Genomic DNA, 22407 nt, shown 5'->3' on the forward strand with positions numbered 1-22407 from the left:
ATTTCATTTGAGAATTTTTCACTCATAAAGAGATGTCACCAGTTGTAGATGAAGTGCCACAAATATTGATCCATAGTCCCATCTAGTTTCTGCATCTGCTAATAAGTGCAGTAACACGACAGTTGTTTTAGATAATGGTCAAAAGGGATATTGGATGTTCCTACTAGGTACAAAGATTGGAAATGTTAGAAATATTTGTTTCAGATCATAACTATACTGAAGAGACGGTTGAAGTCAGTCTTCACTAGCTTTTTTATATTTCAATTGTCATGTGAAGGACCTTTATGCAACAATCAAAGTAAAAAAGAGCTAGTGAAGGTTTGATTTTAATCAGACTGGGTTGAACTGCATATTGGGCGCAAAGGTTGTGTATGACCAAACAGTTTGTTATAATCGTTTGAAACACACACCCCCACCCCCCCTCCCCCAGCTCACACATTAACATTTTTAAAAAAGGTTAAAATTTTGGAAAAGACAAAACATATATATTAAAAGAAATGAACGTCACGTTTGATAGCAAAAACTCTTCTGATACAAGATTTTTGTTGTTACTCAGGTGACCATCAAGGCCCATGGGCCTCTTGTGTTTATTTGTTGTTTAATAAAATGAGAGTGTAATATATTTCTTTAGCATGATATAACATACATGTATATCTTTATGTAATGATTTGTCATACAGTTCAGTTACTCTGCAGGTTTAAATCATTATTTAATTATCTATTACAGTCACTAGGACAGGACTTTTCTTCAGGACTCAAACCCGAGCATGCAGCTGGACACACCAACATGACTCGGGCAGGGTCCGACTTTTCTTTGCGTTCGGGTAACAAGACTCCTTCCCTTCCAACAACACCTATATCCCCACGTTCCCCAATCATGCCCAGGGCTTTCCACTCGCCCACTTCCTCCCCACTAGTGGGACGGCGATCTATGTCACCCCGACGTGGTGGCGGAGATTATGGATTTGCCTCAGCTGTCACCAACATTGTGGATCAGGCTCACTACATATCAGAGCAAGAAAGGCTCAAGAGATATGGAATAGGTAACTCTTCTCTCATACTTTTGTTTTATTTAAACCATGTACATGTACTTTGTTTCTTAGCAAAAGAAGAAAAAAAGACATCATCACACTAGATCATAGTGAGGCAAAGTAGAGAATGAAAGGGAAATCACTCTTAAAATGTTTATAATAATTTGCTGTACAAGTCTTTGTTGCACATTTTTGTTTGGGTTTCACCTGTAGTATGAAAAAATGATTTAACATAATGCAGTATACGTGATTTTGTTATCAGAGGATTGGGAGCAACACATTCACTGGACTGTGGTAACATTTCAATATCAAAGTACATTATTGCTTTTGTAAATCGAGGGGCATTGTCATATTAAAATTTGACAGTCTTGGTTGTGATATTTTTTACATAATAATATTTTTAAAAGCATGAATTCTAGACAAATATATAATAAAGACATGAACATTGATTGCAAACTCGAGATCAGATGAGTGGAACAGAGATAAAAACGCAACAGAAGATGATACTGTTTTAAAGATTTTCTATTTCTTTTCTAAACATGGGTTTTATAAGCATGAAATTATAATGTTGGTGACATATGTTTTTCTTATTATCTCTCAATAAAACACAATATATTTAAGGGGTGAGATCAAAAGATTGATGTTGGATAAATATCTAAATTAAAACAGTTGGGGGGGGGGGAGGGTGTAAAAACTGTCATCCAAAATCGATTACACTTTAGTGGAAAAAGACAAGTGACTGTTAAAAACCACAACATAGTATTGCATTTTAATGAACATTTAATAGTTTAAATGTACACTTTCATTTGTGAATAAATAGTAAAATAGGTATACAGATTGTTATTTATACTCGTATGTTTTTACTTGTTAATCGATTTGGTTCAATATTCATTATATTTTGAAATTAGTTTGAAGAGGGGGAAGGGGGTCTGGTGAAAACTATGGGAATTTGGTTTTTTGTCAGACATTGAACTTTTGATCTCGCCCCTAAACCTGGACATTCTATTATTTGACTAAGCTTGTTTCGTAAAGACAGTTTTTTTTATGTTGTATCAAATATAAACATTTTTCAAAAAATTATTTCATATAGTGATGTCATTTTATCTTTTTTCATAATTGAAGTTTTCATTGTTTTCAGGAATGCGTCACGACGACAGTCTGAGTATGAGCTTGCCCAACTCCCCCTCCCAGCGTCTCCACAGTTTGATTCGACGACCCCCTCTCATCTCACAGGAGAAGGTCATGTGTTCCCCCTCACCTAGTCCCCAACCCCTAAGACATGCTAACCGGGACAGCACATTTTATAGATCCACCTCTTTGGAAACGAGATCAAGGAGTCCCTCTCCTAACACAACCCCATCACAGACCCCCATGCAGGAGTATTATGGCACAGCCAACCTAACAGACCGATCACGCAGTCCCAGCCCTGCTTCCACACCACCTAAAAAGCAGACAAGGAAACTTCCAAATGTGCCACTCGTCAAGCCTTCAACTCTTAATCTTGCTCAACCAAAACTGAAAGAGAATATGCCTAGAGTGTTGCCTTCCCCTACAGTTCCTAAATCGGTGAAATCTCCTGGAAATATCAACTTTCCAAGACTAAATCAATCGCCCACACGCAAGCCCAAAAGTAAAAACATTCCTCCACCCATCTCCCATTACCCCCCACCCCCAGGAAAATTTGGGAGGCCAGAGCCCTACAGCCCTACAGAGAGGAACAATCTCAACAAAGTGAGTGCCCCCTCCTCCAGCCAGTCAAAGACTCTGCCCCAGGTGGGCCGACGGTCCAACAATGGTGACCAATGGAATCGGAACCGATCCAACTTCAACAAAGTTAGATCCAGCAGTCACTCCCCAGACATTAATAAAAGCTCTAGTGAAAGAACTAAATTTCTGGCCAGTGAGTTTGAAGAGCCCAGTTCGAACAGAGGCAGGCAGAGACCTTCTCCAACAGTGCCTAATGGGATTAAAGCTCGCAAAAAGAAACCAGAAAAATTAGAAATGCGAAGTGATAGCAACATTCCATTAAACAATGACTCTGATGAATCAGAGTCCGACTGGTGTTGATTATGGTGTTAAGATATTGTTACTTCACAAAGACAATCTGGTGATTTTTTTCTTTTGCTGTCATCCTGAATATTTATTAATATACATGTATATGTGTGTATAATATTGAATTGTACAGTCATCATTTATTTGATATTTGTATGCTTTTGCTATGACTGTTCCAAGCATGAGAGCGTGTAGTTGCGTGAAGTTTTTTTATATGTAAATATAACTCTGTTGAGACAGAAACTAATACATACTTAGAGATTTGTATTTACGAAGTAGATAGACCACATTTTCATACTTTTTTTCAGTATTCGAATCACAGTAGTTTGATTGCTTGTAACATGCATACTACGTGTACAATTTTTTAAAAAAGGAACTGCAACTGAATTTTGTGGTTAAGGATATCCAAGTGCATGAGTCTTTCATTTTGTGTCATGATGTGCTTTTTGTACTTTTTTCTGTAACATATTACTTGTAGTCAATCAGAGCGTGGCACCCCATCTCCCACCCTTTCTCCTCTGTTTGCAGAGTGAAAAGGAGGCTGGCAATGAGACATGTGAATTTTTCTTGTATGACTTATTCTAGTCAGTTAACACACGCTTGTACAACTTGTGAGTTTTCACGTTTCATTGATTCATTGGCGTCGTTTTTTTTCTCATAGGTGAGCAAGTTTTCTTTCAAACTGTTGAAAAGTATAGATTTACCAAACACGATCTGAAATATATTATACATTGTACGGGTATGAGAGATTTTACTTTCAAGTATTCATTATGCACTCGAAGGCAAGATTGCCATTTGAGTGTTTGTATATATCACCATTTACTAGGATAAGAGGGTGTACTTGATTTACATATACATGTATAAAAGACTGACATTTAGGTGTACTTGATTTGTTTCGAAGAATATATTGTGATATTTGAGTGGATTTGATGAGATTATAATAATTTATTGTGATATTCTTCTTTGATGGAAGTTTTTTTTAATTGTTATTCCATCAACAATACGAAGTCCCAAATGTGTTTTTCTTTTTCTCTGACATGTTACTGCACTATTAAGGAACTTCAAGTAGCCGAATTATTGCGCAACAACAGTTTTATTTTACTTAAGTGATTGAATACTAAATAATACACATACATGTATAGAACAAAGATTTACAAATTAAAAATTTTATTACATATTGTATGTTAGCTCCAGATATGGTATAGAGAAACATAAAATGTAAATCTATCGTTCCAATGATGTGTACTGTCACAATTAAAATGTCTCCTATTCACAAAATCAAAACAATTGAACACATCACTGAATATTCGATACAATCCCAGATATCTTCGAAGCCTGCTCCGTCGTAGTGCATGTAGAACATTTAGTTGATAGTGCCATTGACCATTTTGCATTAGTGAAAATAATGAGAAAAATCTTGATGATTTACTAAAATAAAAACATTTGTTGAAATGCTGTGGGCGATCTTGCCAACTACAATGTGAATTATTTCCCTTTGACAGTTCTCAATCTCACAAAAAATGCCTTTTGTTATTAAATTGTGGAGAATGTGATAGGTATGATGCACATTGATTCTTATGATAGTATTGACAGTCTTTTTTTTCTCTCCTTCTTTTATATGTTGCAAAATCAAACTTGACATTTACTCAATTTCTGTTAAATATTAGATGAAGTACTAACTTTTGAAAATTTTTAACGCTTCAGATTATTTCAATATACATGTATGTCAATAATAAAGTTTATTGATAATAAAACATGTGAAAAAAAACAAAGCAAGATGTGTTTGTGAAATACCGATGCCCCCATATGGAAGCAAAGAAATTATGGTACCCAAAGAAAGGTCTTGTCACAAGGAATACATATACATATGTGATATAGGAAAGCCCTATCACTAACCATTCAAAAGTTATGGCCTGAGGATAAAGTTTTTCAAAGTAGGTCAAACTCCAAGGTGAAGGTCACAAGGTCAAAAATGTTAGTACCAAAAGAAAGGTCACGAGGAATACACATGTAAAATATGAAAGCTCTATCACTATCCCTTCAAAAGATAAGGCCAAGGTTAAAGGTTTTTGCCGACAGACCAAAAACTATTTGCCTCTGAATCTCCAATTAAAGGGGCCTATAAAAATAATAATAAGAGGGTGTTAATTTTGGTGGATAAGGTGAAGGTGAGGAGATGGAGATATCTTCTTTATATCCTCATAAATAAAGTTGGGATGTGATGTATATAGGAATTGTTTTAGCTGTCTCACTCTGTCTGGGCAATCATGTCTGGGCTTTCACTGGGCAACATGAGATGCTCATACTTAAAAAAGATTGTCTATGACCTGAGGGTGTGTCATGAACCTTAACTATGGTCACATCTCTCTGTCTCTCTCTCTGTCTCTCTCTCTCTCTCTCGCCAGTCAATCCAAAGCTATCCAGGCATATGTATGGATGTATTGCTTCTTAGTATCGCCTCATCTGTTTCTTGAATTTCTCGTAATGAAAGTCATCTGTGGCCTTCTCTGTGCCTTTTGATCCTTTTCCTGTATAAGAAATCAGAAGTACCAATACATGAATGCATAAGCTTAGAAATTTCTGTTAAATCAGTACTTTCTTGTCCTTGAACTTACTAAAAATTTAAGTAAGATTCAGGACAAAAGGCTCCTAAACCACAACACTCGAATGGGGCCATGTCAGCATTATTAAAAAAAAATTCTGTTATGGGATCATTAAAACACTTAGAGGAAAAATATACTAATGTCAGCATTATTAAAAAAAACTTCTGTTATGGGTTCATTAAAACACTTGAAAAGAAAGAATATACTACCATCAAACAACTCATGTACAGGGAGATCAAATATACTACCATCACACAACTCGTGTACACAGAGATAAAATATACTACCATCAAACAACTTGTGTACAGGGAGATAAAATATATTGCCATCAAACAACTTGTGTACAGGGAGATAAAATATACTACCATCACACAACTCGTGTACAGGGAGATAAAATATACTACCATCAAACAACTCGTGTACACAGATATTCAACAGTTGGTAAATTATACTACCATCTCACAACTTGTGTATACGGAGATAAAATATACTAACATCACACTGGGAATGTGCGCATTACATAGAAGTTGAAAATGTGAAACATCAGACAGATACCCAAGAAACTCTCTGATCAGATAAAGCTCACTTAAGCCTTCAGGCCAGGTGAACTGAAAAGAAAGTTAACTTGGCATTGTTTAAGTTTTGTATGACCACACTCACCTGCGTTCTTTAATTTGTCCACATCTCCCACTCTCACTGGTTCTTGTTTCGGAGCCTCTACTGGCTTTTTTAGTATCGGTGCTGTGTCCTCAATATTGACTGGAACAAAAATTGTGACGGTAATATTGATATCTTGTAGTAATGGTAATCGGTCTTTCAAGCAATTCTCATTGGGGAAAAAAATTATTTGGTTTCTAACCATAATTTCTAGAATCTGTTAAAAATAACAAGAAATGTCTTCGTATTTTCTGTTTATTCAATAATTGAAGAAAATGAATCGGTAAACAAAAAATGTTTCAGAAACATATGTCCCCTGTGTGGCAATATTGAAAACGATCAACGGAGAATGTCTTTAGTGATAGTGAAAAATATGGGTCTGTCAGGGGCAACTATAACAAGTTTGATCTCTCAAGATACTGAGCAGACATTTCCAAATATCCAGTCATTTGAGTCGTGACCTTGTGATTTGAAAACCAGTGAAGGCCACCCACTCTTTAGGGGGCACCAGCATACCAATTAAACTTGATGTCTGTCAAGCAAAGGGTTCTCAAGATACTGAGTGGACAATATCTTATGTCCAGAGTAGTGTAACCTTGTGACCTCAAAATCAATAGAGGTTATTGATTCCTTTTTCTTAGGAGGAACCAATGTACAAGTTTGATGTCTGTCAAGCAAAAGGTTCTCAAAATACAGAGTGGACAATATCTTACTATGTCCACATATTAACCTTGACCTTGTAACTTCAAAATCAATAGGGATCATCTACTCCTTAGGATGTACCAGTGATCATAATTGATGTCTGTTAAGCAAAGCATTGTAAGATATTGAGTGTAAAATATCTTGCTATGTCCAGAGTAGTTTGACCTTGTGACCTCAAAATCATTTACTCCTTAGGTAGAACCATTGTAATAACTTTGATGTCTGTCATGCTAAGGGTTCGCGAGATATTGAGCAGAAAATATCTTGCTGTGTCCAGTTTGATCTTTGACCTTGTAAACTCAAAATCAATGTGGGATGTACCAGAGTACCAAGTTTGATGTCTGTCAAACAAATGGTTCTCAAGATATTGAGAGGACAAGATCTGGTTGTGTTCAGTTTGACCTTGTGATTTCAAATTCAATAGAGGTCATCTACTCCTTGGGTAGAACCAGTGTACCAAATTTGATGTCTTGTCAAGCAAATGGTTCTCAAGATATTACGTGGACAATATCTTACTATGTCTAGTTGACCTGAAAATCAATAGTGGTCATCTACTCTCTAGGGGCAACCACTGCACCAAGCTTGGTGACTTTCAATCAAAGGGTTCTTTCGATATTGAGTAGACAAAACTTGGTCCTTGTGAACTGAAAATCAATTGGGATTATCTACTCCTTAACAGTACCACAGCGGCACTGATGTAATAACAATCACTAACAGTATCCAGTGAGTGAGTGAGTGACTCCTTAACAGCAACCACTGTAACAAGTTTGGTAACTATAAAGGAAAGAGTTCTTTAGATACTAAGTGGACAAGACTTTAATCTACAAACTAACCAAGAGGCCAACAGGTGCAAAACAATACACCTCTTCTTTTTCAAAGGCATGAAAATGGGAAGAATCTTAACAGTAACAGTCCAGAGAGTACCATCATAAACAGCCCTATTTGCAGAATTTGTTTCTTAATAGGACTGATGCTGTGTAAAACTTGACAATGGGCAACATCGCTCACCTAAGCATTGTTTAAATATCGCATGTGAGTTGAGGCTAATTATAAGCAATTCTATGCAATAAGATGATTGAAATGAATAATATCCACTGAAACTTCCCTTGTACATGTGCTGAGCATTTTCATCAAAGTATTGGTTGTAATGTGACATGCACTGTGTATAGGTATGACTAGGGCTGCAACGAGTAATATCAAAATAACCAAAAACCTTCTGTTCTTCTGTTCTTCGGGTCGGGTTCGGTTCCATTTTTCCGTATTTCAGTTTGGGTCCAGTTTCATTATTAGATATTCTTTTAAACTAAATGGCATCAAAATCCTCAAATGTAGCGGTATTTTAATCAATTGTTAAAAGATGGTGTTGTGGACAAAACAATGGCAGTATGAAGATATGTCAGACACATTTAAAATATGCCACAGGATCAACGTCGCTGACAAAAACATAGAAAGCATGGAATGGAAACGAGTAGAAGTGACAATGTTCTTTCTAGTACCAAGGATGTCGAGTCTAAACCAGAGTCCACGTCCGCAAGTAATTATTGTAACAAAATATAATAAAGGTTTTTGATTTTAACTTGTATATTAGATTTTTAAAATAAACCAAAATACCCAAACCCAAATCTTAAAAATCCTGAACCGACCTTACCCGAAAAATTTTTGGAACCGTGACAGCCCTAACTATGACGTTATGTATTGCTTACTGTGAAGGAAAACAAACAACGTCAACAAAATATCTTCGGAGCAAGAGCTTATACTAGATAAACTGAGACAATATTGGTATAACATTAAGCATAATTCTCTACACAATATCGCTATAGCTGCGCAAATGTTATCAGTTCATCGTGTAAATAATATTCCAATGTTTCCAAGTGAAATAACTGACAAAATCCACACACTGGTATCATTTACTTAAATTAGCGATTGAACAAGGTCATGGACAGGATTTGCAGAGCAATAGTAAATAGTTAATTCCATCTTATCGTATGAAAGAATAAAAAAAAACAATTACAAGAGCATGCCCTGGTGCTAGATCGATTTAGTGTAAATTCACAGTCTGTGACGTCATCTTATGATATGAGTTACTGCACTTATCATTTGGTATATGGTATATCACATCATAAGAGTTGAAGAAATACTGGTTCTGTAATGTTTAGACTCATTTGCATACAAAGGACTATAACTGACCGAACTTACATGCGATGTTTATAAAGTTACATCAACCTTTTATAGTGGCCATACACACAAAGATCCTTGCATATAAATCATATATCATTGAAAAACACTGCTTATGACCTAAAACCTATCCAGCTTTTCTGTATAAGCAACTTAAAATAAGTTTGCATACTCTATGAAACTTCCATATGCAAGTCAATATGCATTTTGATAATGAGAGCACAATATCATGTCCTTAAAAACAATAATCTTACATCTGTTGTGTTGAACAAAATTGGCTGCCATGTTTGTTGGGACAAAAGCTGACACCTCATGGTCCTTCTTTCTCATCTTCTCAATCAGAAGCTTCTGCTTAGCATTCTCAGTGGATTCAATGTTGGCTATCTTGGCCCTGTAATTGTAAAATTGTAAGTACTTAAGACATTCAGATTTCCTCAGTATGTAAAATAAAAGGGGAGGAGTCCAATCCACACATGTAAGTCTTTTTGTTCTATGAATCATAAAGGTAGATTTATAATACAATTTCCTTGATACAGATCTGGGAATGTATTTTGATCAGGTATTTCAAAAATATATGCATGTAATATATTGTATCTTATTGTTTAAAATCTGTCATGTTGAGGGAAAATATGATTTTCAATTATATGCATAAAATCTCAACAAATGACTTGTATATAATCTCCACACAGTTCATTTACCTTTGAAAATGGCTGGCCATAACTGGTATATAATGTAAACTGAACATCAATTCCTTTTCTTTTTTAAATATGTTAAATGAACATATGCTTTGATATCATGAAGGGTCCTGTTTTATGTCTTCATGGGTTACCCTTACCAACAAATTCATCATGTCAGCAATCCATAATACAAAAAAAGTCCTACATTGTTAAAATGTTTTAAATAAAGAGGACCTTAATGAAATGATACCACAACAAATGTATAGAGGAAAAGAAATCTTCAGTACATACTGTTTGTACACAAAATGAGATTTTGGGTTTCTTATAGATAAGATAAGTTCATTCCAATTTTGGGCCCAGAGGGCATAACAGCAAAACAGCTTATAAAGAAAGAAATTTCAAAAAAAGTTTACAACATTAACTACAGATTACATGAACTGTAAACTGCAAGTGGATGCAGTACGTGGGGAAAACGAGTACATACATATATGAATTGCAAATCAGGTATACACACAAGTAAATGGACAATATCAGTATTAACCAACATATGAATAATAAACTATATCTTAAACTTCCTGTACTGATCTGACCTACTTACTCAATACCAAGGTCAATTTCAGGAATGCCTGACAGCATTTGATTGGACAACATATCCTCTGTCCTCTTGCTGGATGAGCCAACTTTCAGTTTTTCAGGTAAAGCAAACAAAGCATCATCTTGAGACGGTCTGCAAAATAGGAAACTGAAGTTAATGCTAACTGATCATGGGCAACAAAGAATTTTATTTAGCTAGGATTTTAATTTTGCAAGCAATGAATGAATTCATATGCAATGATGTGTGGAGTCCTGCTTTGACATTTGACATTCCAGTAATCATTGGCGACTTTACAGAATTTGTCATACCTCAAAATGATAATTACAGTACTTCCTCGATATATTGCCAACTTTTGTTCAAGACCAATTTTGGCAATAAAGCGGGGGTGGCAAAATCACAATTTCACCGTTACAGACGATTTATTGAGCAGTCAAAAGAAATTCAATTCTGTAAATTTATTTGGGCTCCATTCTGTATAAACATTTACATAATCTTGAGTTTAATTCAGCAATTATTTGTAGTTAACCTGAAAAGCTTGTCCAGACTGTCACACCTCACCACACTGGTCTCAAAGTACAGGTGTGATTATTGTTGGGTGTTAGGTAATAGGCATTATTATCAAGGGTAAACCCTATAAAATTTGACCATTTGTTTGTGAAAATCATTGGCATATGGCATTATGCGGGGTTGGCATTATAACCGGGGTGTTAACATGGGGGAGAAATCTGTTCTTTTGGATTTTCAGGCAATAAGCTGGGGTGGCATAACGGGGAGGGGGGGGGGGGCAATATATTGAGGGAGCACTGTACATACACGTTATCTGATTGGTCTAGACAGTCACATGAAAGGGAGAAAATAACTTCATATTCCCCCAAACATTGTAATTTCTGATCAGTAAATGACAGTAATCATTGGCGACATTGCAGAATATGTAATTTTGGCTGCATGTGTTTTAATTTTTATGGCTTTATTAAAGTATTAGTCAGGCTGCTTTTAATTCCCATTCAATTTATTCTATATAATAGAAAATGTAATTCACAGTGAAAACTGCCTAATCTGACACCTGTACAATCCATTACCCTGGACACTCCAACCTTTATTTTCATTCTCAATTTCATATTTTCATTGTTTTTTATGCCCTTTATTACAAGACACTGTGCATTCTTACAAAAAATTGTCTTCCAGTGCATTTTGGATTAGACAGGGTTCACGGTATATTCAAAATAAATCTGTACAACATACAGACACTAGAGTTATTCTTACAGAACCAACATTCCATGCAGATCACAGATACATCTGGATATATTTGAACAAGAGTATCGTAAACAGTACATAATACATCCGTCACAAGAGTACCGTAAACAGTACATAATACACCCGTCACAAGAGTACCGTAAACAGTACATAATACACCCGTCACAAGAGTACCGTAAACAGTACATAATACACCCGTCACAAGAGTACCGTAAACAGTACATAATACACCCGTCACAAGAGTACCGTAAACAGTACATAATACACCCGTCACAAGAGTACCGTAAACAGTACATAATACACCCGTCACAAGAGTACCGTAAACAGTACATAATACACCCGTCACAAGAGTACCGTAAACAGTACATAATACACCCGTCACAAGAGTACCGTAAACAGTACATAATACACCCGTCACAAGAGTACAGTAAACAGTACATAATACACCCGTCACAAGCTTATGTAGGGTGTTTTTCTTAATCAGCCATCATTAAGAGTGACATACATTCTTTTGCATTGAATGAATAAACAGTCCTACCTTAAAAACTGTGACAGGAGGTAAATAAACAAACCAAGAGCTGTTTGTAAAATATTTTCTCAAAATTGACTAAGTTCAATAACCTGTAATTTTTTCAGACATGATAGAAAATTGTTGAGAATTAAAATCCTGCAATATACGCATCTTCACGTTATTTCCAAACACCTTAGCTTGAAAAGTGAAAGGAGTGGACAAACCAGGTACTCACTGTAATATTTCCTCAAAACTGACTGGGTTCAACTACCAGTGATTTTCTCAAAAATTGAAGAAAATCAAAATGCAAATCTTCAATACCCATACAAACACTCTATAAATTAAGAAGGTCCTCATTTGAAAACTGGGAGGAATTAGATGGACAAATCACCTTCCTATAACATTGAGTTTCAAATAAAGGGACAAAACTCCTGCAATGGATCAAAATTGCAACATATATTCTTTTTTTACTCAATCTAATAAATCTACAATACACACATTGTAAACTTATTGTGCGTACCAAAATGTTTTTATCCTTAGGTCCATGAAGTATTCTTGATTATTTTGATTGGGCTGATGGGGCAAATTACCCCCCCCCCCCCCTTACACACACACACACACACACATAAATCACAAGAGCATAACTAAAACTGGGTATAGTTTGAAAACTACTGCTATAAATAAAATTTAAACAGCATGCACAGTCTTTCTAAAATAACCTTCGATACAGCCAAGTAAATCTACAATATGCACCTTACAGAATCATTGCTCATACCAAAGTTTCATAATCCCAATGCTTATGTCCTTGAAGAACTTGCTTTGACTAAGCATCATGGAACACTTTATAATCAAAAGACACCTTTGTGTTAATTTTGCAGTAAGACAGTAACTGACATTAAACAAAGCAACTGTAGCCATTGGCAAGTTTTGTTGATTAACACATATCACTTGTAATTAGCTGGGAAATAACCAAAATATTCTCCTTAACCAGAGTCACAGAAGCAGTAAATGTACCTGACTGGTCAGATGTTGCAACAAGACCACAGAAAAACCATCCTCTGAGTAATGTGTCATAAGGTGAGAATAGACCTAAACAATGCCCTTCAACAGAATCAATGAAAGACAATATGAAGGTCAGATGTCACATCTATAACACCAGTTGGAGTAAGCATCCCACGATATTAAATATAAGCAAGTTTGTCTTGAATTCTAATTATGGTCAGATGAGAAGACACCTAATTGCTATCCTTAACCTTGTCACTACAGATGTACAGTCCCCCAAACTTCACTCAGTCAGGAAGTTAAAAAAAATTCTGCCGCTGATTCCATTCAGGTCTTCTTGTAACTTGTATGACAAAAAGATAATTCAAGACTTTTTTTCTAATGCTACATGTACCATACTCCTTTACTGGTGTTTTTTCTAATGCTACATGTACCATACTCCTTTACTGGTGTTTTTTTCTAATGATGCATGTGACTTACCCCTTTACTAGTGTTTTTTCTAACACTACATGTAATATATCCTTTTGATGGTGTTTTTTCTAATACTACATGTGACTTACCCCTTTACTAGTGTTTTTTCTAACGCTACATGTGACATACCCTTTTGATGGTGTTTCTTCTTTATGATGTCCTTTTCTCTTTGCTAACTCAACCTCTACGTACTTCAACCTTCACAAGAAAAATTATTTAGAATATAATAAATCACTACTACCTGAATACATGTATATCCATTATCATACTAAAAGTTTCCAGTTAGAATCTTCAATAAGGAATGAATGATCATATGAATACTGTATACAGGAAAATATTCGCCCCTGTTTTATTTTCACCCATTTTGCACTCGTTGTCAATGGGCAAATTTAAGACTGTGGGAATCTGTTTTCTTTCTTTTAACACAACCGTGTCATGGCGAATTTAAAATGGAGCAAAACCGCCAGCAGGTGTAGAAAGTCAAAAATAACACGGGGCGAAAATAACCCTGTATACAGTAGTATACGCAATGTACATCCAAACCGTATCCAGTGTAAACAATAGTTGTAGAACATTAAACACAGGAAGTAATTGTATCGTGTAGGAACTCACATCTCTGTGTCCTCATCTCTTCTGTTTGTTTCAGCTGCGAATGCTGTGCCAATAGCTTCTATTTCCTCAGTCGACAGCTTCCTGAGAATATTGTTAACATTAATTCATTACATATAATCCAGTATCATTTTTTAAAAGTATTAACTGTTTAAATTAGGGATGGTCAAAATGTTCTGAAGCGAATGCTGTGAACTTCAAACTTTACATGGGATGTCAATGAAATTCAAATTCAAAAATCAAATGCATTAAACATGATGGAAGCCATGTTTATTTCACGTGTACTGACAGTGTCAGTATCATCATGCTGGATGTCATTCCAAACTCGAATTTAAAGAAATTAATTGATCTATTTCTATTCTTATTTCTAAATGATGGATAGGTAGATTTCTAAAATATTTTATTTTTTATTCTTATTATTTTATTCATTTATAAAGCGCAAAATTACAAATAGTTTCTATGTGTTTTTCATGTTTGTTTTTGTGCACAGCAATTAGCAGCTAGGTAGACCAACAGGGGCTTAGCCCCTTTGGGTCCAAACTCTGTGATACCATAAATATAGATATATTTATGGTATCACAGAGTTCGGACCCAAACAGGCTTAGCCCCTGTGGTTAGACCCTCAGCACTAACTGTACAGTCATGAACTGGGTCCTTAGTTGAAACTCTGTATAGCATTTCAGTATAGCATCTTCAGAAACTCTTCAAACAAACTACAATAAAATCCTTTAGAACAAATAGCCTGACACAAAATTGCATATCTTAAGAAACAATCATAGGACATCATAGGAATATTTTTTTTTATGAAGTTTTAAAACATTTTGTTTCAAATTGCACTTCATAGTAAATGTCATATTTGAGGTTGTATCATGTATGAAATGGCAAATTCATTGTTAATATCTCATTAAATGATTGTTTAGAACACAGTTTCTATAATTTTTCTGTGCATTCAGAAAAAATAAATGAATATTCATGCCTTTGAGATATGTAAACTTAAATGATATTCTAAAGTAACACTAGTCTCAGAACTTTTTGATGACCCCTTGTTCATATGCATAATTCTGTACACTGACTATGCAGTACATGTATATATTTTCATTATGATTATGCACGTTTTCCAAATATCAGAACACATCATATTTTATCATCAATTAAGCATCTATTAGTCATGTTAATTAACATATTCAATAGTCAAAACAACCTTAGAAAATTTCTCAACTTAATTACATTTTGAATCTCATCATTACCAACAATGTGCTTGGAAGCATACCACCATTTCAGCATTTGGAAGTATTTATCAATCTAATTTTTGTAAGCATGGAAGTGATAAAGAGTAAAAACTGTAAAATTCAAACCAGGAGTTGTTCAGAAGCCAGCAAGTAAATTAAAGGATTAGGGCATGAAATTTAAGGTCAGTTGAGAAAATGATTTATCATGGCCTCATTATAAGTAGGCTTATTTCATGTAAACCACCATTTATTTTTTTTTGATTGACTGTAACTATCTTCATTAAAAGTTGAACTGTTCTATCATACTTTTTCTTCAGTGCTTTCATGTCCACCATGCCCCCAGTCTCCATTTTGAAAGGGTCACTCTACAACAGTAACAAATACCAGTGAAGGAAAATGAAATATGATGCCATGGGAAAATATCCAATCATTGTTTAAAAAACAACATCCATTGACTGTGTGTATCATTTTTACATTCAAATAATGCAAAATATTTACCCACCCTAAGACATGTCATTATTCTCAAACATTTGTGCACAAAGTGGTATTGTGTGTGTGTTTGTGCATGCATGTGTATGACTGTGTGTATATGAGTGAAATGTCTATAGATTGATTATAATTTCAACTAACATTTGACAGAGCCTGTTCTTTAGATATTTTCTTTCCCAGTGCCAGAGCTGTTGCGTTGACACCATTCTGCTTGTTTCTTTGCTTCTGTAGTTCCTTTATGTCTTGGATTTTTGTGCTGCAAACATAAACGTACACATGAATATGTCTAACCTCAATATCAGCTTCAATATCTACCCATTTTTGACACATGTGCTTGGTTCTAAATAGCGAGCACAGCTCGCGTCGAGCTTGCTACAATTACACATGTGAGTCACATGATTTGCTCTTCATCAGTTGAAAAATGATGAGGATTACCCATCACGCTTTTGGAAAAATGTTGTCATCATTGTGATTACTTCATTGACAATACCGTAGATAACATAAACTGTTTGGAAAGTACCACAAACGTTTTTAAATTTCAGACAAGCTTTCTCATACCTTCGTAAGTTTTGTTGTTATTGATAATTGCTTGGCTTGAAAGAAAAACATTGCAGCTAATATGACGTCACAGTGCACTGTTTACATTGACTGAGTTATATGAATAGGCGGAATAAATGTCTGAAATTGTATTGCAAGATCATGAAACATGAGGGATCTTCGCTTGTCTCAACGGTCACACCATAAAACATATTAAATATAAATAGTTAGCTGCAGATCAGTTGCTCTCTCTATGGGAAAATATTGGGGCAGACCAGTGTCCTCTATAGATTATTAGACCCAAGCAACTGAACCTCAAAGTACTTTGAACACTGCAAGTGAAAAACCTCTATCTACGAACAGAATTCTGACCTTGAACACTGAGAGGTGTATGCGAGAAAAACACGAAAACTCTACGTAGTTAAAGACGGCATCACACCCTCTGTCATATTATTATCGTGATTGATCTGTTTTTGTCAGTTGTTTGTTAACTAGTAAATAAATTTGGTAAGTGGTTGACAGACACAAGTACAAAAACAAATGCCTAAATACTGGAAAAAGAAGCAATGAAATAAAACAAAAATCATACACAGTATCTTCTTCAACTGAATCTGAGTCACTGTCTGAAGATTTGCGTCTTTTCCTAATATTTCGAGATTTTACTTTCTTGAAGTCGGCCATGACAGTAAATTAACATCACTAAAATGTTTTATATACAAGGGACTAAAGTTTTCCATTTCTAAGCTAATAAAAGACATTGATTAAAGAAAATCTAAAATATAAATATTATTGGTGGCGTGGGTTTTCCCGAAATGTTGATTGTGTCTATGAAAATACCTATAGCATCTATGATAACGTATGCATCTTCCCGAGTCAAGGTTTAGAAACCCTTGACTCGGGAAGATGCTACATATGAGCAATCTACAATACTTGTATTAAATTTTTAAAAAATGATATTTATCTTATTTTACATGTCCATGCAGTCCAACTGTCCAAGTTTATTTTATTTTATCTTTATTTATTTTATTATCATCATTTTACATTGTGTCGGATTTAATTTTTGTCTTGGTATTTTTTAAAGAAATGCCCGCACAGAGAGAGAGAGAGAGAGAGAGAGAGAGAGAGAGAGAACGTGTATAGTGAGGGCAATTTTTAACCATTTGACAGAAGTTGTGAGGACAGAAAGTACACTATGAGGGCAAAATTCTGTCCTCACAATTACGTCTCCATAAACGTGATCCACATCATGTGAAAAATACAAAATATTAAATAGCGAGGACAAGTGGTGTGGGGACATGTTCTCACTAATATTCTCTCTCAAAACCATATGTGTGTATTCTCTTCTAGACGTTGTGAAGACGTACTCACTAAACAGGTTTCGTTGCAGAGAGAGAGAGGGGGGGGGGGTTACAAGGTACATTTATAAGTATTATTGTCTTGGTAACAGATTTTGATAACCACAATATATTTAAATATGATATATCTATTAATCAAACCCCCAAACCTATTTGATCAAAAAGTGCATATAGACCTACATGTATTTAAACTTGTTTATACTTATCATAAGTTTTCACATATTCTCTGCCAGTGAGTTTGATATTCATCATGTCTACAGTTTCTTAGAACCAAGTACTTCTCAACCACAATTCTGTCCGTAACTATTTTTTTTAATCGCAAATACATATACTTGCGGACTATTTTGATCTTTACAAGAAAAATACATTGTTTAGCTACAAGCAAAATCAAATTTTGAAATACACATGTCTATTACAGTATTTACGAAATAGCACAGTGAGCTTGTCAAAATTTACAGAGGAATGAAACTGTTCCAAAAGCCATTGTTCAACATCACACCATAGTTCCTTTATTTGTATACAATCAAAAAATAGATATTCTAATGTTTCAATATCAACACTACAAAAAGTCTTTGATTTTCGGTTTGAATAAATACTGGTTGGTAAGGAATATTTTGTGGAGTATCTGAAATTGCAGCTAATGTAATTTTGACTCTTGCGTAACTTTGAAGGGGAGATAAAAAAAAATATTATTCCAATTAGTTTCAGCAAAACTATATCCATTTTCTTTCCTCCCTTTTTTATTTTTACAGAAGTAATTGTCTCTCTTTTTTATGTTTTTGGTGCAAAAGAATATTGTAGATATCTTTTCATCCTTTATTGTTTTTATAGAAGAGCATGATAGACTTTGGGAGGATTGGTCCTATTCATTTTTTTCCAAAGTGATTAGGAAGCTCAGATAATACCGCTTTTTTAAGTCCAGCACAGTGGCGTAGCTTCCATTGAGGCAACCGAGGCAGCTGCCTCAGTAAAAAAAAAAAAACAACACCTTTTACGTTGTTAAAATGTCGATAGCTTCTGGGGGGCTGCGCCCCCAGACCCCCTGCCTCGGTAATATTCGAACCCAAGCTACGCCTATGCAGCATATTCAACGAAGTTAGTTGTTATGTTTAGCTTACGAATGTCTTGTAGTCTTAAGGAATTCCCTTCACTATCAAGAAGAACTCTGATGAAAACAAATCCTGCATTGTTATAATGTTTCAAGAAGACGGATGCAAATATCTATCTTTACTTTTGGATTAAACCATATGTGTTCATTTAAAATATAAAAGTCAATCTGACTGTTGATATTGAATATGTTTACCCAACTTCCAAAATACATAATTCATTCTTTCTGATATATTTAAAATGAAGTAAGACCCTTTTTATCAGCAACTCGATACTTTCATTTGAAGATTTGACTCTAGAAGTTTTATCCATTTGGTATCAGCATGAATCTTCTAATCCATGATGATTTTAAGGCCACTATGAACTCAGCATAATCAGTCATTTCTAAAACTCCAAATCTATAATCCTGGACGACCGTATTTCTCTTCATTTTATGTGTTACCCCCCCCCCCCCTCCAAGATATTATACAATTCAAATCATTTTTGGTCACCAGGGCTTCATGTTCATGCGCTGTGCTAATAATCAGAGACTTTTCTTATTCTTACTCCTGCTTTTATGATTGGACAATGACCAACGTGCAGTCTAGGATTAGTCTTGTGCGAAATAATATGTCGTGTGCACGAGATAATAGTTCGTGCGCACGAGATAATAGTTCGTGCTCACGAGATATTACATGTCCTAAATAGACTACCGTAGGATGTCCAACTCGATCCCAGTACGTTTACAGATAACCATCCCTTGTATATTACAAGAGGGTTAGATTTTTTTCCCCTTCATTTTCTTACGTTCGCCATCATCAGAATGATGGCCAGGAGGTTGATCGCAATGCAGAAGAAATTTAATATTTTGAAAGTGTTCACTCCAGCCGCCTTGGGTGCATTTTTTTCTCCCAGTTTTGTTTATTTGGTTGGCTCACGGCGGATGTGACCGATCGACAAGGGATGCTTACTCCTCAGAGGCACCTGATCCCACATCTGGTATATCCAGGGCTATTTGTTTGCCCAACTCTTAATTTTGTATTTCTTATATGAGTTGTGAGATTGATCACTGTTCGTTATCTTTCATTGCAGGTTTTCCCCTAGATAGAATGTTCTATCGTGAAAATGATAATTAATGCCCTATCAGTATGGACCCGGGTGTGGGTCTGTACCGAGACACAGTTAGATTATTCTAATTAGTTTCGCCCTTAATTGTCCAGACCTATTTGAAGATATTGTGGATAGTAGTAGGCTATATACTTAGTATTTCACATATATCTTAATTTATGAGGAAATCATTAGTTTATCTTTAAAAGGTATAACTGCAGGCAGTTTTTGGCGTGTGTTTTTTAAGTTTCCAATATCATGGAGGCAAAGTTAGGACATATTAAGATATTTTTCATTTATGACTCTGTCACATTTCTGCCATTTTGCTGATACATTTTCCCCACATTATTGAATACTTATTTGTTGATTTTCTCAATTATTTCTTACTCAAATTTTGTTGATTTATTTCAATTTTGATACCACTTTGCACTTTCATATAGAACTTGTTATTTGTTATCAATTACAATATAAATCAAACCTATGCAAGGTGAAGATAACGAACAGTGATCAATCTCATAACTCCTACAAGCAATATAAAATAGATAGTTGGGCAAATACGGACCCCTGGACACACCAGAGGTGGGATCAGGTGCCTAGGAGGAGTAAGCATCCCCTGTTGACCGGTCACTCCCGCCGTGAGCCCCATATCCTGATCAGGTAAACGGAGTTATCCGCGGTCAAAATCAGTGTGTCAAGAATGGCCTTTCAATCGGTATCAAACAAGTCGGACAGCATTTGATCCAGTGATAGGATACATGTAACTCCAGCCAGTAGACAGATATTTTAGTAATTCGATCACCTCAGTTACCGTCCCTGTTATACTGGTTCCGGTGTGTGTGTAGTGGGGTGGGGTGGGGGGCGTTTTGTTTGTTTACTTGGTTTCCCATTTTTCTTTTGTGTGTGTGTGTGTGTGTGTGTTGATTCCTAGCAATTGATAGTAATCTATGATGTACATAAAAAGAACTCAACTATGTTACCGTGTAACGTATATTCTGCATCATTTATATAAGTAAATGGTTTCCTCTTAAAACCTGTTTCAAAAACTATTCTGCTATACATAATTAACAGGTAACAAGAATTTCATGTCGAACATTATCGAAACATTGTCCTTCGTGTATGTGAACAGCCATCGTCTCAAGCCACGGTCCGGAGTCCTCCTATAGCCCTCTCCTACCGCCCTGATGGGAGAGGATCGTACACATTGGCTGTGGTTTGCGATTATGGGGAACAGCATATCACAATATGAATATTTACCGCAACAAAGTTTACACCTATCAGTTGTCAATGTGGTTTGTAAACTTTTATAGTAACTTGGATGTATTCATTCCAAGTACTCAGTCCATTAACAAATACGATAACATCAGACAACTAAATACATACATTCATTATTCTTAGTATAAAGAAACCATAATACAATGTTAATATAATGTATGTATAGAATCCACAGCTGATGTTGACCTCTTTGTCTCATCGCGTCCACACATTGTAGGTATTGATCTGTGTATTGAAGGTAATTTGTATTGTTTTGTACATTTGAATGAGATACTACCCGGTAGTCAAAGGGGGAATATATCAAACGTGTTTAAAAATGGATCGACCAATAAAAGAGGGTGGGGGTATTGATGGATGAAATGCCAAACCAGCCTTTAAGTTTAAAAAAAAAAACATGTGTCACCACTGTAAAATGATATACATCTATTGTAATTCTAAGGAAGAGTTTATGATTGATTGAATATGCCAACATTTATTTCTTTGACTCATTTTTACAGCAACTATCTACGGTATTTACGACATGCGCACGACAAAATATATAATGCGTATGGCATAATTTATCGTGTGCACGACCTTTCTACTCTGCTCACCAAAGCATATGTCAATGTCATGTATGTATAGTTCTTAGGAGTCTATGAGAAACATAGGAAGCTTTCCATCATGGTCACATGAATTTAATAGGTCTTAAGGGGGAGAGAACAAAAGATTAATCTCTGATAAAAATCGAAGTTCAAATAGGGGTGGGGTGGGTTAAGGCTCCCGTGCGTTTATGTCATACGACATCAAATTATTTTGAGAAATACATTTCATCGATTTAGAATTAATATTACATTTTTGAATGACATTTAAAGACTGTGCACATTTTTAAATTACATTTAACGACTGCACACTTCAGAGGAAAACAATAGGAAAGGCATACTGGTATAATTTCATTATTTAATAGTACACTAGTACTGTATTCACATAATTCTGTATAACATTATTAAAGGGGCAT

At 35.2% G+C, this 22407-nt stretch overlaps 2 protein-coding genes across 25 annotated transcripts in view; one reads left to right on the forward strand and one right to left on the reverse strand.

The window, feature by feature from the left end:
* The window catches only part of LOC125678310 (voltage-dependent calcium channel type A subunit alpha-1-like), a 136589-nt gene extending 131735 nt beyond the window's left edge, over positions 1-4854 (forward strand). For 22 of the 24 annotated variants that reach the window (XM_056153861.1, XM_056153847.1, XM_056153855.1 and 19 more), the window contains 2 exons: positions 727-1042; positions 2169-4854. In XM_056153861.1, coding sequence (XP_056009836.1) covers positions 727-1042; positions 2169-3097 — 1245 coding nt within the window. In that variant the 3' untranslated portion in view covers positions 3098-4854. Of the gene's footprint in view, positions 1-726; positions 1043-1292; positions 1325-2168 lie in introns of those variants that run through there. The other 2 variants (XM_056153863.1, XM_056153864.1) reach the window with 2 other exon arrangements.
* Positions 4233-17322, reverse strand: LOC125678313 (splicing factor C9orf78 homolog). Its single transcript, XM_048916687.2, has 9 exons — positions 17183-17322; positions 16198-16312; positions 15874-15932; positions 14342-14422; positions 13859-13927; positions 10495-10623; positions 9474-9610; positions 6346-6444; positions 4233-5610 (listed from the first exon to the last, which is right to left on the reverse strand). Exons 1-9 carry the CDS (start codon positions 17272-17274, stop codon positions 5531-5533), a joined length of 861 nt encoding a protein of 286 aa, XP_048772644.1. The 5' UTR covers positions 17275-17322; the 3' UTR covers positions 4233-5530.
* Between the last annotated feature and the right edge of the window lie 5085 nt (positions 17323-22407).

The sequence above is a fragment of the Ostrea edulis genome, chromosome 2, assembly GCF_947568905.1.
Source record: "Ostrea edulis chromosome 2, xbOstEdul1.1, whole genome shotgun sequence".
Lineage (NCBI taxonomy): Eukaryota > Metazoa > Mollusca > Bivalvia > Ostreida > Ostreidae > Ostrea > Ostrea edulis.

What these genes read in the sequence shown, in the direction of transcription:
- LOC125678313 (XM_048916687.2), bottom strand. Translation starts at nt 17,274, where the DNA reads ATGGCCGACTTCAAGAAAGTAAAATCTCGAAATATTAGGAAAAGACGC. An exon ending in GAAATTGACCTTGGTATTGA is followed by an intron (nt 9,611 to 10,494) that starts GTAAGTAGGTCA and finishes TTACAATTACAG; the next exon opens with GGCCAAGATAGCCAACATTG. An exon ending in GGACAAATTAAAGAACGCAG is followed by an intron (nt 5,611 to 6,345) that starts GTGAGTGTGGTC and finishes TTTCTTATACAG; the next exon opens with GAAAAGGATCAAAAGGCACA.